Source organism: Polyergus mexicanus, unplaced genomic scaffold (assembly GCF_030449975.1).
Source record: "Polyergus mexicanus isolate NDT 795.1 unplaced genomic scaffold, iyPolMexi1.0 SCAF_1, whole genome shotgun sequence".
Classification (NCBI taxonomy): Eukaryota; Metazoa; Arthropoda; class Insecta; order Hymenoptera; family Formicidae; genus Polyergus; species Polyergus mexicanus.
The window spans coordinates 10849341-10867239 of NW_027223321.1; the positions used below are offsets into that span (position 1 = coordinate 10849341).

Consider the following 17899-nt stretch of genomic DNA (forward strand, 5'->3'; position numbering starts at 1 on the left):
TTGGACGCGTTCCACTTAACGACCGCAACGCTCGCGAGCATCATCCGTCTTTGTTTAACTTTCGGTGAACGACAAGGATGAAATGATACCATGAGCGTGCAGTCGTTAAGTGGAACGCGCCCATTGCATAGCAGCATAGCTGATACGGGCAGGGGCTTTAGGCTGGCCAATCACAGCTATTCCTCTGAAGAATAGAGTGACTGCGATTGGTCAGCCGTAATACTAGCGGAAATGAAAGTAACTGCACTTTTGGCATCGGTGAAAGTTGGCCACTGTGTATGATCTTTGATAATGGGCGCGTTCAGGAAACACAACTATTGAGCATCGTCTTGTCAATATACTCGACGTTGATTTGTTGATTCTAGAAGTAAGAACCAATCACGTTCAATTGCTACTCAACGGGTGTGTCTCCTGAACGCACTCAATCTTGCCGACGTTGGCCAACGTTGTGACGCGTGTTCGATGACACGCATGCAAATGCGTAACATCGACATTTTAAGGCGTGTATGCATCGTGGATGCGAACAGAATATGACGGCTTCGGCATTCGCCGAATTAAATTAAATCGTTTCGTCATCATCGCAGCTGACACGGAATCGCGTCGAAAAAAAATCCGAACCGTCGCGGGTCGCGGTCCGCGAACAGTCGCGAACAGTTGCGGATGAACGCCGTCATCTCCTTGCATACGTGGCAGAGGCCGTTCGCCAATCAGAAGAGCCGCCGGCCGATAGGCGTGGCTTGCAGCGCCTAGTACAGCTCGCTCTACGTCCGGCTCCGGTCTCCGGTCGCCATAGCGCTACGAGGAATCGTGTTGTGCGCATGTAATTCTCGTTCCGTCGTGCTCGCTCCCTCGCTCGCTCATTCGTTTCACGATTAGCCGCAGCGAGAAAGTCGTAGCACACATTGTTCCTGCCGAGGACCGTGTCCATCCACGGAAGTATCGTCCTCCGTGTAGCACCGTGTGCTGGAATCTACGGAAATAAACAGCCTCGGTAAGTGGTCGTCGGGATAAACACGGCGTACCGGTCGCCGTAACACCGTTAAACGTGTTGACGCGACGATTCGCCGGTATCTCGCGATTATAACGCCTATCAAGTCTCGATAATGTGTCGATGACCCGCGCGCTCTGTTATCCATATGTCATTGTCTTGCTCCGAAATTTCACACGAGCCGTTCTATCGCATCTCTGATTTATCTCGCTCGTTCGCTTGCATACGTATACGTGTCGATGATGTTTCATAGTGATGCTATTGGGACGTATCTCAAGGACAGATTCACCAGCGTACAATCCGCGACCGATTTTTGTTTTACTCCTTATTGTTAGCGAGAATTTCGTGGAGTCGTGGAATATTATTGATCATTTGCACTCGTTTTTGTTTTTCTCCAAAGTGTGTATATTCTTCACTCACACACAGTTAATTGTTTCTTTATTCTTCTGTTACTTATAATTGTTGAGCAAAGGGCATTTTTTCTTATAAATATCAATAATATATTATCTTGATGATTTATACGGAATCTTTAAACGATGTATCAGTAAATCTAAAGGGACAAACATTTATGTAAATATATTTAGTAATTAGATTGAGTAATACTGTATAATATATATAGAAAGATAAGAAAATATTGTGAAAGTAAGAAAGTTCTCTATTATAGTTAATACATATAACATAATTAGTGACTAATAATATAATTACTTTATATAAAATGATGATACATAAGATGTAATTAATGTCTTGTAGATAAGATAGTCAAAAATGGATATCCCGACGACAACAGTCTTTGGTATTGTCATCTTAGCTGTAATTATCGTCTGTGCATCAATGTATGGTATGAGGGAAAAATCTTACGAAGAAGCAATTGCCGAACAGAGAAAGCTTCCTGATGATCTATTGTCAAGTATGTTAATTAATTTGTATGCTCTTATCTGTAAAATCAAATTTTCAATTTGATAAAGCCATTTTAATGCATATAAAATAATTTATTTACAGAGAATAAAAATTATTAAAGAGTTATATAGATAGAAATAAATAAAATATATAAATTAAATAAAATATTAAATGCTGTAAAAAAAATATTGTTTTATATTTTTAAAAATAATTCATTATTATATTTTTAGGTAAGAAGGATAGAAATAAAGAAAAAAAACATAAGAATAAGGCAGGAAAGAAAGCAAAAGAGAAGAAAGAGGAGAAAGATGACAAGGATGATAAGGATGAAAGAACAGAACATGTACAATTTGAAGAGACTCCCCAAATACTGCCTGCTGAACCACCAGTACAAGTGAGCTTGTAATTTATTAATTTATTGTTATTACTCATTAAAGAGACTATAATCAATCCATAAGAATTGAACAAAATTAATGGTATGGATTGTTTCTTGTTCAATATTATTCTAAGAAAGATTCCTAGTACAATTCTATTTTAATTATTAGAAAACATGTACATATGTGTACATATTATGTCTATTTACTTAATATTTTTATATTGTTTATACTATACTCACATATATAGGCATACTGTAATTGCATTTTCCCCTACCGCACCAGATAAAAAAAAAAAAAAAAAAAGTGTACTATAATTATGACTATTTCTTAATATAAAAGATGTATATAAAGCTGAAATATTCAAGATTTGAATGCTACATATTTTATGCATGAAATACAATAACCTAGGTGACATATCATTACCATTGAAAAGAGATTTAAAAGCAGGGCTGCAGGTTACATATTCTTATTCCATAATCATGTAATCTATAAGATATACATCTCCATATAAAATTTTTGTAATTGTTACTATTTTACATTTAACTCTAACATTTGACATTTACATTATTTCCAAATTTCAAATAAAAATTAAAAATAATAATTTTTGAAATGGGCTATACATGTATATAACTGATAAAATAATTATTTAAAAAAAAACTTATTTTTATATTATTGTATCATGTTCATGCATATTGTATATATGAAAATTTGAATAAATCTCAATATATATTAATTATGTACAATGTGCATAAATATGATACAATAATATCAAAATTTGCATATTTCTTATACATTATATGCATTATATAATAATGGGCATTGAATAATTTATAGCATATCAAGAGACAGATAGTGTCTCGCGTCAAGTATATGTGACAAACATGGTAAAGTGTATTCTATCATAATATATAAATGGATTCGCTCGCATTAAATTCTGCACCAACACATAAAAACAAATAATTTGTTTATACTTACAGAATAATTTTGTCATATTATATTATGTCATATCGTTGAATTGATTCATATATAATATGAATCAATATTAATAAAAAAACTCTTGTTTCGAGCATGTGGCTTGACATTTGAAATTTCCAAATTATATAAATTTTATTTCATTATTTTATTATCTTTTTTTCCAAAGAAAAGTGCGATTTAATAAAGCCAATTAAAGAACCATATTCATTATATTACCATATTTTGCATATGTCACTTTTTTATTGCTACTTTCAATTGTTAATTTTTTAAAAATAATGTATAATTTTATAAATTAGAGATCTTTTTTAAAGATATTATTTTCATCTTTTATAAATGTTCTTTTTTAAATAAAAAACCAAGTTTATTGCTTTTTTCAAGCAACTAACAAATTTATATATTTATATTGTATTTATAAATGATGTATTGGTAAGTTACTTGAACATATGCGTGCGTGCGTGCGTGCGCGCGCGCACGTGTGTGTGTATTTAAATAGGAAATTATTATTTGTCAAATTGCATATGAAACATTATTAGATTTTATAAATAGAAATATACTATTATTTGGAAAAAGTTTAATTTGTATAATTTTTCTATAGTATGTTCTATATTAAGAATATGAGTTTGATAGGATTTTCAGGCTATTATTTGATTATTTCTTACACATGTCCCATTGATAAATAACTCAGAAAGTTCAAGATTATTCTCTAAAAATAACTTCATCACACATGCAACAGCATTCCAATGATATTGCTTCACTTTCTATCTCTTTCTTTTTTTCTCTTCTTCGACCACCTTATCACCTAGATTACAAGAGTCAGACATGACAAGTCTCTCTCTTTACTAAGTGAAAAAATTGGATACTTTTGCCATAGAATTTTAGCTAACTTTAATTATATACAAATATTTTATGGAATCTTTACAATTATATATATAATGTGTTTACATTATAATTGTACAAACTTTTAGTTCTTTATAAAGATAATCTTGATAAATCATTGAAACAGTGATATGATGGAAATCATAAATTTCAGGTTTATGTGCTCAACAAGAGGACAAAATAAACATGAGGTGAAAAGCGGCTTAATAAATCGTTAGCAAAATAATTTATAATCAATTAATTATTATATTAATTTTTAATATACATTTATCAACATTTTGAAATAACTTAAAAATTAATTATTTATAAATAACGTTCTATATTATATTACGTAAAACATATAATACTATAATATAATATGATTAAGTTATGTATGTATGCCCATTATTACATAATACAACATGGAATTTTACGAGCATGCTGCTTGATATTTCTTAACGCATTGCTTTCTTGATCAAAATAATATGAGAACATACCTGCATTAAACTCTTAGGAGAGTAACAAAGGCAATAAGAAGAAAGGAAAATTTGAAAAGATAAAACCAATCCTCGTAAATAAAGACGAGCCATTGGCCATTGTGACTGAATTGAATTCCTTACAACCTGCTTTGGCAGAGGCTAATCATTTTGACCTCATTCATCCAAAGGATGACCTTGAACTTGTACGGAATCAAAGTGTGAGTGATTATCATTTGCACAATTTCTTGCATGTATATTTTGCTATATCTTGCATTTTCGCTTTATTCTATAATTTAATGGATATAAGTATAATATTGAGTTGCTGAAAAAAAAGCAAAGTTAACTATTTTAAAGAACATTACTTTGCAAAACATTAAAATTATTTATAAGATTGTTATCATATTTCCCACATTGTGTGTATGTGTATGTGTGTATGTATGTTTAAATGTTTTCTAACAGGAAGCATATTGATTTATGAAACATTAACAATTATGCTGGAGCTGTTAATAAATATTTTAGGTCAATAACGTGTTCTTCATATTGCTGTAGAATATTGCTTATAACTGGATATTAATATATTATATGTGTTCCATCTTTTTTTCTTGAGTTTTTTATTATTTAGTTATTTTGCAGGAATAATATAATATTATAATAACAATATATATGTTATACAACACAGAGAGAGAATCTTCAGCAGATTACTCAAACGGAAACAATAGAGAAAACTAATAAATCACCAAAGGATACACCGACCAAATTAAAGAAAAATAACAAGGATACTATAAAGAAAAAAGATGAAAATATTAAAGATGAGAAGCAGGATTCTAATGCTCATACTAATCTGTTCTCTACTAATAAAGAAGCTATAAAAGAAATAAAGGAGCAGCAGAAAGAGACGCCAGTTAAGGAAGTAAGGGAAATTGTTAGAGAAGTTGTAGTCCAGCAGTTATCAAACAAGGAGTCAAGAAAGACGAAAAGAAAGAACGACATCTTATCTCAGATTGGTAAGTCATATTGTTTGTAAAAAGATATTATTATTATGCTTTATTTTTATATATTTTATTATTTCTTATGATTATTTTTCTTAAATATTGCTTTTATATTATTTAAGATTTCTGTTATTTTTAATTCATGCTTATCTCTACAGTCGCACCTACTTAGATCAATAATCCATTTCAATAGTAAATGACAATAGTAAGAACTGACACATAGTAAGAAGATGATCTAAATCTGTGTGTGTGTTTCTTATAGAGAGCAAATCAATATCTAACCTGATGTTACATTCTATAGTCTGCTATTTAATTGATTGGAAATACAACTTTATTTCCTCTGCCTGTATCATAAAACTTGCTCTTTTTTTTATAGCTTATATTATTTGATAGTAGTATTCACATATACATATTCCTATATTTCATACGTTTTTGCTATGAGTATATCATATATTCATATCTAATTAAATATAATGATTTATATTATGTTTTATATAAAAAAAAACTGGTTATGAAATCGCGGTTACTTAACGCGGAAAGTTGCTCTCGTGAATTTTCTAAATAAATTATTTTACACTAAAAAAAAATATAAATTAAAATCCGATAAAATATGCGAAGAATCTGTTCAAAGCAAAGCCAAGCAAATTCCTTTGAAATGCTTTGGAATGTGGTTGAGGTAGGATCACTTCCCTTTCCACTCTCATACACAGGTCAACGTCCGTGCGCTTAATACCGGGTAGTGCTATAATACGAACAGTAACATAAATCTTTGATATATTTCGAAAACAGTAATTGTGTAACCATTGAAAAACTTTTTTAAAGTTTCTGCAAATATATATATAAAAATTATATTTTTATATTTAAAAATGACATATAACACGCATGTGAAACATTTTTTTATAAAATTTATATTCTATAAAACTTATATATTATTATTTTAGAATTTTTTGAAGATAACTTTTAACGTGACTCATATATACACATATATGTGAAAAATTCAATATTATTATTATTAATGTTGAAACAACGTTGAAAAACTTTTTTTTCCTTTCTAGATGGGGATGCTGTCAATGTTGAATTATTGATGCTATGTATTCAAAAGGCTGAGCTAAGTCGATCTGAAATACAAATCCTCACCAATCAACTCTTGAATAAGCAACAGGATAACCCGTTAGAGCATTCCGAATGGACGGAAGGTCGCGCCGACCCTGTCATCAAGCTGAAAAAGCAATTGGCAGAGAAGGAAAAAGCATTGGCCGATGAACATGAAGCGAGCGTGGCTTTTCAGAATAAATTGAAGGAATTGCGAGCTGAATTTAATTCAGAGAGATCTAGGCTTTTAGCGAACATCAAGCAGCTGGAAGATACGTTGAACGCCAAAAATACAGAGAATCAGACTTTGCATATCCGAATGCAACATATTTTTGAAAGCCATGCGGCAGAGAAGCAAGGTTTCTCCAGACAGATTGAGCAACTGCAAACCAAAGTGGACGAAGATACTGCTATTATTCATAAATTACAAGAGGATCAAGGACAAACTCAGGGTCACTTGCAGCAGGAACTGATGGCACAGCGTAAACAAATGGAGGTGCAGTTTGCTCAAATGCGCGAGAACGAAAATGCGTTGAAGACTCAATTGACCCAGAAACATGTGGACATACAGGAATTGCAAAACGAGCTGCAAGCGACTTGTGAGAGCAGTACTGCAGAAATAGAGATGTTACGTCAACAATTAAGTATAATGCAAGGTCAATTGATGCACTCGGAAGGACAATTGCAACACTTTAAGGAAACAAGTGATCGGCTACAGGACGTTGCCAGACAACTTGAGGTAAGAAATGTGATTCATAATTGAGATTCAACAAACAATTATAAATTTGATTATTTTCTATATTAGCATTGAGGCTTTTTTTATAATTTAGGAATCCCATCGTACAAACGCAGACTTTGATCATAGATTGAAAAGCGCGCATCGGCATGAGCAGGAATTGCAAAAGCAAGCAAATTCGTTGCAGGCCGAGCTGAATATCATGAAAAGTGAAGCTAATGAAGCGCCTTCTTTAAAAGTTGAACTTAGCAAGGCTCAAACTGAATTGATAAAATTAAAGTCAGAGTTATCGGTTTCATTGAACGAGGCCAAATCAGAAGCAGCTGAAATAACAGCCTTGAAAACCATGTTGAATAACAAGGAAGACGAACTGAAAAAATCTCAGGACAAACTCAACGCTGTACTGAACGATCTCCAACAATCCAACGTGCAAGTCACGCATATGGAATCCAAATTGAATTCTATGCACAAAGAGATGGAAGTGATAAAGATCGATTTTGAAAAAACGGAACGTAATTTGAAGGAGGCGAAGAACGATGCGAACAAGTATCAAAAAGAAATGAAAAGAGTACAAGAGATATTAGCAGGTGTACAGGCCGAATTGACTAATGCTCATGCTCAAATCAAGGAAACCAATGGAACTGCAAGCGAATTGAAAGCTTTACAAACTGAAGTCAATAAACTACAGAACAGCGAGAAAAAGGCGGCAGATGCGCAATTTCGAATTATGACATTACAAGAAGAAAATGATAGATTACAGGTTGAGGTATTATTTATTTATCTATCTTTTAATCTTTAAATATTTTTTATGTATATTTTTATAAATACATTGATATATTTTATATATAATTTGTATGTGTAGTGTATGCATAACACACACACACACACACACATCTATATATATATATATATATATATATATATATATATATATATATATATATATATATATATATATATAGTGTTCAGAATCAATCACATCACCCGCATTACGAAAATTGCAAAATGATAAAGGACTTTTCTCCTCGATTTCACCTGCTCTATCTGCATACATGGGTGACTGCATGGATGATGCGATTGACTTTGGACATCCTGTATATATAAATAACCGAATTATAAAGATAGTAACATATATGCCTTATGTATATGTGCAGCTTGCAGATATCATAGAGAAACAGAAGGAGCTTCAACAACAGCATGAGCAAGAAAAAATTCTTAAAAATATTTTAGCTGTTACTACCGAACCTCCACATGTTAATTCGTATGTATATATAAATTTTTTATTTATCTCAATGTGTATTTTCTTGATATATATATATATATATTAACACGCTATCACTGTTAATATATATATGTACATATATTAACAAAAAATATTTTCATTGCATCTTACATGATTATTACATTTTATCCAATTTAATTGATCTATATAAAACATTTATTCTCTAAATATTCAGAGAAGAGAAATCTTTACTGGAGTCTTTGAAAACTGAGTTAATGTACAAGAAGGAAGAGCTCAATAAAATGAATGAACAGATACATTTATTAGAAAATGATGCAAACAAACACCAAAGTTCTATTAGCCAACTAGAAAAAGAGTTGGAGATCCAGATATCTAAAAATAATGTAAGTTCTTTGTTTATTGAATGAAACTGAATTAAAATATTTTCTTATATTGTTGTTTGATAGATTTTGTGTTAAATTATATATTTTCTGTATGTATACTTTTAGTTTGAATTTAATTGCAATTTCCACATAAAACACACACTAATACATGTTCATTGCTTGCATTACTTTGTCAATTTCTTTCCTCATAAAAATCGACATGTTTTCATTTTTTATCATATTGTTTTTGAAAATTAGTATTGTATAATCATATTATTTACAAAAATTATGATTTGTTATAATAATATAAAAAATTTATTCATGTCTTTCTTAATCTTCTGTCGCAGAAATTACGCACAAAGAATTGGACAGTGATGGAAGCTCTTTCTGCTGCTGAGTCGCGTGCCAAATCCAATGATGAGAAGAAAATTGAAGTAAGTTTTTGCTATAATATGAATTATATTAATATTATACTTAAATATTATATAAACTTATAACTATTACAGTAGCATTGTACTTACCATGGTATATTTAAGAAATTGAATTATACTTTTATCATTTTTCCCGAATCATTTCAACTGAATAGTAAATACTAACCAATGTAAATATTTTTTAATTATTGATAGTGGAAGAAAGTCAATCCAAAATTTATATTCTGGATAATAAATAATATTTCTTAGATAAATTTCTCTCTTGTATAATATTACTTGTGTTTTTCTTTATTTAATTAGGAAACAACACAAAAAGTCAAAGAAGAACAAGAAGAGATAACTAAGGCTCTTCTACAAAGGATATTTCCAGAAATTAAAGTGTTTGAGAAAACACATGAGCAATGGCTGGAAGCTTTTGAAGATAAAGTAGGCGCTATTATAAATGAGTTAAAACAGAAAAACACAGATCAAGCAAAACCAGATTTGGAACGACAGAATAAAAATCTACAAAATATGGTTTCAAATTATCAACAAATTATTGGTGAAACAGTGGGTTCTCCTTTAACGAATATTACTTAAAAAAAAAATTATATATATATATAATTTTGTATGCATATGTATATATATATATATATATATATATATATATATATGCATAAAACAAGTGTTTAATTAAAATTTTATTTTTCTTTCTTAGGAAGGTATGCTTAACAAACTACAGAGTCATGTAGAATCTGAGGAAACAAGATGGCAATCGCAACTTCAGCAGAAGGAAAATGAAGTGGCGAATCTTAGAGTAGAACTTAACAATATGCAAGCCAAATTAATTTCAAGTGAACAGGTAAGAATTACAAAAATTTTTATTTTGAAGTAAGAGATTTGTTAACTGATGTTGCAATATATATATATATATATATTTTTGTAGATCAAGCAGAGGGTGAAAGAATTAGAAAATCATGTGGAACAGAATCGCTCTGAAATATTACTTAAAACTGTGCAGAAAATTACACCTATCGATGGTCATGAAATGGCTACTTTAGAGCAATTACAAGAGGTACAAGATAAATTCATCATTAATGTTTTATTACATATTTTTTTCTTAATTGTACAATAATTTTATTTATTAGAATATATATGCGTATAAGATACGGAATACCGATACTGTTTGAAAAGAATAAAAAATGTATAATTTTGATAATACTGCGTTATAATGTATTTTTTTCGTTATTGTTTTAGGAAAAGGCCCGGTTATCGCAGGAGCTGGAAGTAGAGTGCAGTAAAAGGGCGACATTAGATGCCGAAGTTACGAAATTACGTTCCCATGTTGAAACTAGTGAAGCGAGTTTAGCGTATGAAAAAAGTCTTGTCACGCAGCTTCAACAGGAAATGTCCCAACTTAAGGTATTTTCGTATTATTAACTTAAGGTTTTTAGCATTATTTAATTTTTCTTTTGTCATATACAACAACAATAAATGTTTAAAATTATATGAAAAAAATAATGTGAATAAATTATATGAAAAATAAAATTTTTTATCATTTCCAGAACGAAATTTGCGGCGGCTATAACAGCTCAGAGCAGTCTATACTGAACGGTCCACCCACAACAGATTCTCTTCAATCCGAGGTTGGTATCTATTAATAAGGGTTTATTTGACTTCTATTTATATGGTGCCTTCTCTATCAGAAATATTATACAGCTTTTATAATAACAAAAAATTTTGTTTTCTATAACAAAAGCGTAAGATATTGCACTATTCTGCAGAACGCTAATATGATACTTCACTAATCACAGAAAATTTAATGCCGATAATTACTAATAAACAATGGCCTGAGTGTGATTGCTCTACAATATGGAAATTATTATTGCAAAATTGATAAAATTCTTATAAATGCATGATAAATTTTTTAGAAACTGTTTCATTCTATTTTATAAATTTTATATCAATCAGAAGGAATAAGCAGCTCAAACTATGTAAAAAGATACATAAGAACATATTCTTGAAATTTCTATGTAAAACTTATATTTTATTTTATCAATTTTTCAGTAACATTATCTATATATCATCATAAAGAAAGGAATACTTTTCTCTATGCTAGATGTGTATACATATATAAAATATGTGTACGAAATAGAAATAAAAGATCTTTGTGATCTGTGGAATCATAATCAATAATGCTTTTGTTAAAACTTTGAAATCACATATATATTTATATTGATTGAAAAAGTGAGGAAATGCCATATTAATGATTGTCTAGAATTTTAGTAAATACATAGTTTTGCAACAGAGTCATGTGTTACAGACGTTCAGTTGCAGATTTGTTTAAAAAGTGTTACTTCGTGAATATCATATATACAAGCTTGCTTAAAAAAAGTATTGATGTAATTGCCACTTGTTATATATTATAAGCTGCAATTTTTATATTACATACATACCTGAAGCTATCTAGTCGACACAGTGATTAATTTGCTTGATATTCCCAAGATATATTATGTAGGAATAAATATTATATTATTTATATAATATATTGATAAAGACACATTTTTTATTTATTTTAGAAATATCTGTAGGTCTTTTCAATTGTGTATCTCTATTAGCAATTTGATTACTGTGTGTGAATTACAAGATTGTTGATAATCTATATATGGAACGGCAATTTTACAAATTTTTATCGGCGGGTATTTATTCCATTATATTTGCGAATTGATAATTGCCATTTGATAAATTGCCGTTTCCTTTAAATAGTCAAATAATATAATGCAATAATCTGGAATACAGCCTCCTCTAGTGTCTGATGCTCTGATAACTGCATTAGAAAATACTCTCAAGAATACAGAGTTTGCAAACTGTTCCATAACCAAGCCTGTCAATTTGGTCAGTCAATCTGAACAAGAAATTGAAAACTGCTCCCTTACTACAAAATACTCCTCCAAATCTTGTCATATGACAGATCACAACACACAGGCTAATTGGAACCCATTGATTGGCCAACATAAAAAGCACAAGAAAAAGAGGAAGGTAAACTTATAAGTCTGAGACAGAAAAGAAGTGTTACTGGCTCGATTACTGTAATAGATGCACTTCAGTTGATTTTTGAAATATATTTATTAGAGCTCAATATTACAAAGAATATTATGAAATTTTTTCACACATGAAGCGTATGCATTTTTATCTCTCTTTTGCAACATTTCTTGACATTGTGAAAATTACATGCATTTTATTTTAGCATTTACCGAATTTTTTTTGCACTAAATATTTCAATTTTTAGAAAGAAAGAGAGATAGTATATATACATATATAGAGAAAAGTATATATATATATATATATATATATATATATATATATATATATCGTATTATGAATCTCAAAGTTAGTATATTTTTGCATGATGATCTGATGTATCTATTTTTTTCCATAATATATATTTAAATAAAAAGAGACGTGACAAATATATAGAGAACTTAGTTCTAAACAATGATAAATGGAAACATTGAAATATAAGAAACTAAAGAATATTTACTTTGTCGTGACCGCAGTTTGTAATATATATAATATTTTTGATAAATATTCTTTGTGATAAAACTGAGTCCTCCATATTATTCTTATTTCTTTGCTACTATATTAAAGTAATATTATTTCGTAGTTTATATCTCTCTTCAAGTAATACTTTTTTTAAGGTGTAGATTGATTTTGTATAGTTTGACATATTATTTTATTATTGTGGTTTTATTAGCAAGGAAAAGCGAAACTATATATTAAAATAGCATGTAATTTGAAAAGTAATTACTTAGATAAAAATTTGATTTTGTAAACTTCATTGTATAGCTCAAAATTCTTTTTCTTTTTATTTAGATAATATGTTATAAAATAATATATAATAATACTAGTACATTAATGTCATTTGTATAAAATGTACTAGACTTAATTTTTTTATTTTTATGTTAAAAAATATCACTTTTTTATGTTATCTCTAAAAGTAGATAGTATTTATCTTTTGCAGTTCACTAGATACAATCATGCAGTTTATTAAATAATGATATAAACTCGTCAAGATATAAATAGCATAAAAAATTACAAGATCTATAGACATTATGTTATTATATACTCGTATTATGTTATTATATATTCGTAGCAATTTTTACATTTTTATATATCTTTCTAAAAACGATATCTACAAAATATATTACATTATATATATATATGTAAACATATATAATAATATATGCATACTATTTATATAATACTAAACAATAGGTTGAAATAAGCATTTATAGGAGAATACTCTTCGTGTTTTAAGCGATAAAAAAAATACGAGTTTTAATTAACATATATTATAATGATAATTTTGTAAATTAGAAGTAAAATTATTTTTTGGCCAAATATGGGGGCTATTCTTTTCCTACATCTGATAGTATAAAACAAATAGGAATTTTGTGATTCTAACAGCGGTCTTTGTCCCAGTGTTTGTTCAGTATAAAAAATTTAATTATTAATATTTATACATATATAATATTATTGATACTTAACAATCACAGATCACCAACAATTGTTACGACTCATAAAAAAATAGTCTTGTTATTCAAATACTTGCTCTGTGATCAATAACGATTTAACTGTTTTGATTGTTTCGACAGTCCACTAAGAAAACCATGGCAAAACGGCGCAGATTCGCAGGTATGCAAATCTAAAGATGAGATACTGAAATGTTTTTTCCTAGCCTTATGAAAAAGTTTAATAGTAGATCACCGCTAGAATAATTAATGTGTCAGGCCTTATAATTTATTTTATGAATTAATTTTTTATCTCATATATATTCTGTTCTGGCATTAAATTTTTACATTCGTATTCATAAACGCATATATTTTCAATTTATGTATTTATATTATTATTTTATCTTTTTTTTTACTTTATAAAATATAGCAAGAAATATTTCTAATAGTTTTGGAGATAAGCTAATGTTCTTCGAAATTTCATAATTTTCTAAATTCATCATTTTCTCATATAAATAGAGAACTCAGTGATTATATTATCACAATTTAATAAATCATAAAAATGATCTGATAATTTTATTTATAAAAGAGAAATATATATATATATATATATATATATATATATATAAAGTATACTTTTTATGGGACAAAAACGAAAACTACAATAAAAGGCAAAATGATATGTATATGATATAATCTATATTATAAAATGTCCTTTTTAATATGTCACGCAGTAAATATATAGGCCATATTAATAGTACTGTTATTCTATGTTCATTATTTGGAACATGTATATGTTGTATCAATTTCATCGATGTTTTAATGTTTGTGTGAAAAATGATAAGTTATAAAATAAATTTTTTTTATTTAATTACTTTCCAAATTTCTCGAATTTTTTCTATTTATATTTCTGATGAATGTACAATATATTTTTGTATAAATGTATATAATATATAATTATTTTAAACTCTATAAAATATATTAATTATATTTAATATTATTAGTCGCTCTTGTAATCGTTTTATTCTATGATTTCACTTATATTTATATGTTTCATAAACATGTTTTACAGTGGCTATTGTTGGCTTTATATTTTATTTTGTGACTATAATATTATTATATGAATGTCTTTTTGCATTTTGTGTATCTTGGCACACAATACGGCTAGAAAAATAATTTCTATTCCCATCTTTAACTCCTGCCAATTATGACTTATGAAACTTTCTGGCTGTTAAATCCATATATAATTCATGATATATAATAATTTCTAAACCAAGTAAATAATTGATACATTTTATTTTTATAAGATCGCATAAAGTTATAACTATAAAACTACATTGATCAATAAATCGAAAAATATGTTCAAAAAGAAAAACAAAGATGAATGTAATATATTCAGGAATGTACTTAAAATTTATATCAGCACAAACACTGGGATAAAGGGTACACTGCGCGAAAAAAAAAAGAACAGCATATTCATTAAACTAATTAATCATTGTAACAAACAATAATTATTTTTTATAGCTATATTTAATATCCTTTTATTTTACATATTGTTTTTCACATATAGCGATATCTAGCATATTTTTATTTTACACATTGCTCTTTATTACCTTTTTTTGGTTAATTTTATGTAAAGTTTAAGTACTAACGTAATATATGATATAATAACTTCAAAGATTACAATAAATTATCTTTCTTAAATTACACGCTTCATATATTTTTTTCAATTGAAATAATTTTCGTATAGTATTAATATATCGCATGAAAAATAAAAACAGAATTTTTATAGAAAGTTATGTGTATGTGTGTGTGCACGCGCTGTATGTGTAATTGTTATTGCCATTTTGTTAATAGTTTGCTAAAAGTTCTACTTTATCACTTTCTATTTTTATATGTCAGTGTAAAACCTCGAATAAAATCAAATGTAAATAACATGTAAGCTAACATAAGTATTCTAATTATTTTAGTTTTTTTAGTAATTTTATTTTTGCTTGTTTATTATTTACTTATTTAGTATATATGCTAATGAATATCGTATGTATATTATTCATAAATTATTTCTTAGTACAAGATAACGGAATTTTCTGTTATTTACCTATTTAGTGTTTTGTTATAAATGTTGCATGTATGCTTCTCCCAAATTGCTTCTTGCTGTAAAATAATAGAATTTTTTGAATATGTTTTGTATAATTGATTGTAGCATAATTTAAAAGCATGTACTTTTAGCTTAATATTAGATTCAGATATGAAGATGATGCAAGAAATCTTTTTATTAATAAGAAATATTTAATGAATTGATGTAACGCATATTTCTTATTAATAATTAGTATTATTATGCATGGTCTTTCACATATCTTCATTTGTTCTTTCTTTAATTTCTCCATCAAATAGATATTTACATTTTGTATGATTTAATTGACATGCAATATTTTATTATTGGTTATTTATTTATTATCTGCATATAATATTTGTCAATTTTATACGACGGAAGAACAAATATAGAATATTGTTTTGTATACATTCGTGCATTATCTATCACACAATTATTAAAATACACTTTATTTATTCTATTAATGTACTCTTTCAGGGTGGTTCAGGAAAAAAATAACTTCGAAAAATAAGCTGCGCTAGTGCAGTGCGAGTACTGATGGTTAAAAAGATGGGATGCGGCACTGCTATATAGATGTAAATGGCATACTTTGCTACTCAGAAGACTAAATGTGAAGTGAAAATATTACGGATAATGTTTATTGTAAAAAAATATAAAATATCATATTTTAATATGTGGAGAAAACTATAAATAATTAAATTCGTAGCGATTATAAATGGAAAATCTCGAGATATTGGCGCATGTGATGGTTATATAATTTATAGTTATGAATAGCTATACAATACACAATTGTAAAGATTATCAAAATTGTGCATTACGAATTGCCGATATTAATTGTTTATAGATTCTATAAACTGTAACAACTAATAAATTTTAATTCTGTTATGCGAGTGGCATAAAAATAATATTTACAGAATCTTCTTACAATTCGAGAAAAATTGTAAAATTGATTAAATAATGTAATTCCATGACTTCATATTGCATATTATGATATTGATTCTGATATTATTTCTGAGTCACGTACTCTAATTAGTGTTTGACGATTCTTTTTTTCTTTTATTATTAGACGTATATATGGACCAGAAATAATATATATATATATATATATATATATATATATATATATATATATATACATACATACACACACATGCATATATGCATAATATCATATAAAATATATACGGCATTTTGTTATTGATAGCGAACACAATACACCAGATTTATAAAACAATCTTCATGTTGTTAATTCCATTGTATACAAGTTCAAATTTGTTAATCGATTCACGTGCAATAATCGTATGATATAAGGCGAGTTTTGCATGAACGAGGTGATCGTATATATACGAAAGTTAACGGAAATTATAATTGCGCCCAATGATTGTACTGAACTAGGCATACACGAGACGGATTCGTATAATTCACATAAACATTTAATATAATATTTAATATGTTTAAATTAACAAACAATTCTATGGACATTTAAGGAAATAATCCATACCGTTATTTATATTAATATTTAATTACGTTCTGTTTATTATTATAATCGGTCAAACTGTTTTATATTGTTGCAAAGTAGCAATATTAGAGTTCCTTGGATAACAATTTCTTTTAATTAATTATTTGCATGAATGTTTAAAAACACTGTATTAGATATTAATATTGTATAATTTAAAGAGTTCTTTGTTCATCTGTGTAATCAATTGGTCGCATCAAGAAATAGAATTATATCGTACTGATTTTTGTAAGAGAGGCATGTATGTTTAGTACACCGCGTACTTATTTACCGTTTTGTATCTAGAAAGCATATTCATAGTTAATAAAAGTTTACTGTTTTACTTGCTGCTGTTTTCTATTATGATAATCTCAAGG

At 28.2% G+C, this 17899-nt stretch overlaps 1 protein-coding gene across 6 annotated transcripts; it reads left to right on the plus strand.

Moving 5' to 3' along the window:
* The first annotated feature begins 449 nt into the window (after window positions 1-449).
* On the plus strand, window positions 450-17865 carry LOC138934448 (kinectin). Of its 6 annotated transcripts, none has more exons than XM_070298183.1 (18): window positions 450-991; window positions 1739-1895; window positions 2116-2279; window positions 4607-4789; window positions 5251-5575; window positions 6616-7391; window positions 7483-8154; window positions 8543-8649; window positions 8846-9014; window positions 9341-9427; window positions 9725-9973; window positions 10122-10265; window positions 10350-10478; window positions 10661-10825; window positions 10969-11049; window positions 12203-12442; window positions 14059-14098; window positions 16505-17865. In XM_070298183.1, the coding sequence occupies exons 2-18, from the start codon at window positions 1754-1756 to the stop codon at window positions 16546-16548; spliced, it is 3717 nt and encodes a 1238-aa protein (XP_070154284.1). In that variant the 5' UTR covers window positions 450-991; window positions 1739-1753; the 3' UTR covers window positions 16549-17865. The 6 variants fall into 6 exon arrangements, with proteins under 6 accessions (XP_070154284.1, XP_070154294.1, XP_070154313.1 ...); XM_070298193.1 differs by having other exon boundaries at window positions 7483-8148; XM_070298212.1 differs by lacking the exon at window positions 4607-4789.
* Window positions 17866-17899: the final 34 nt, after the last annotated feature.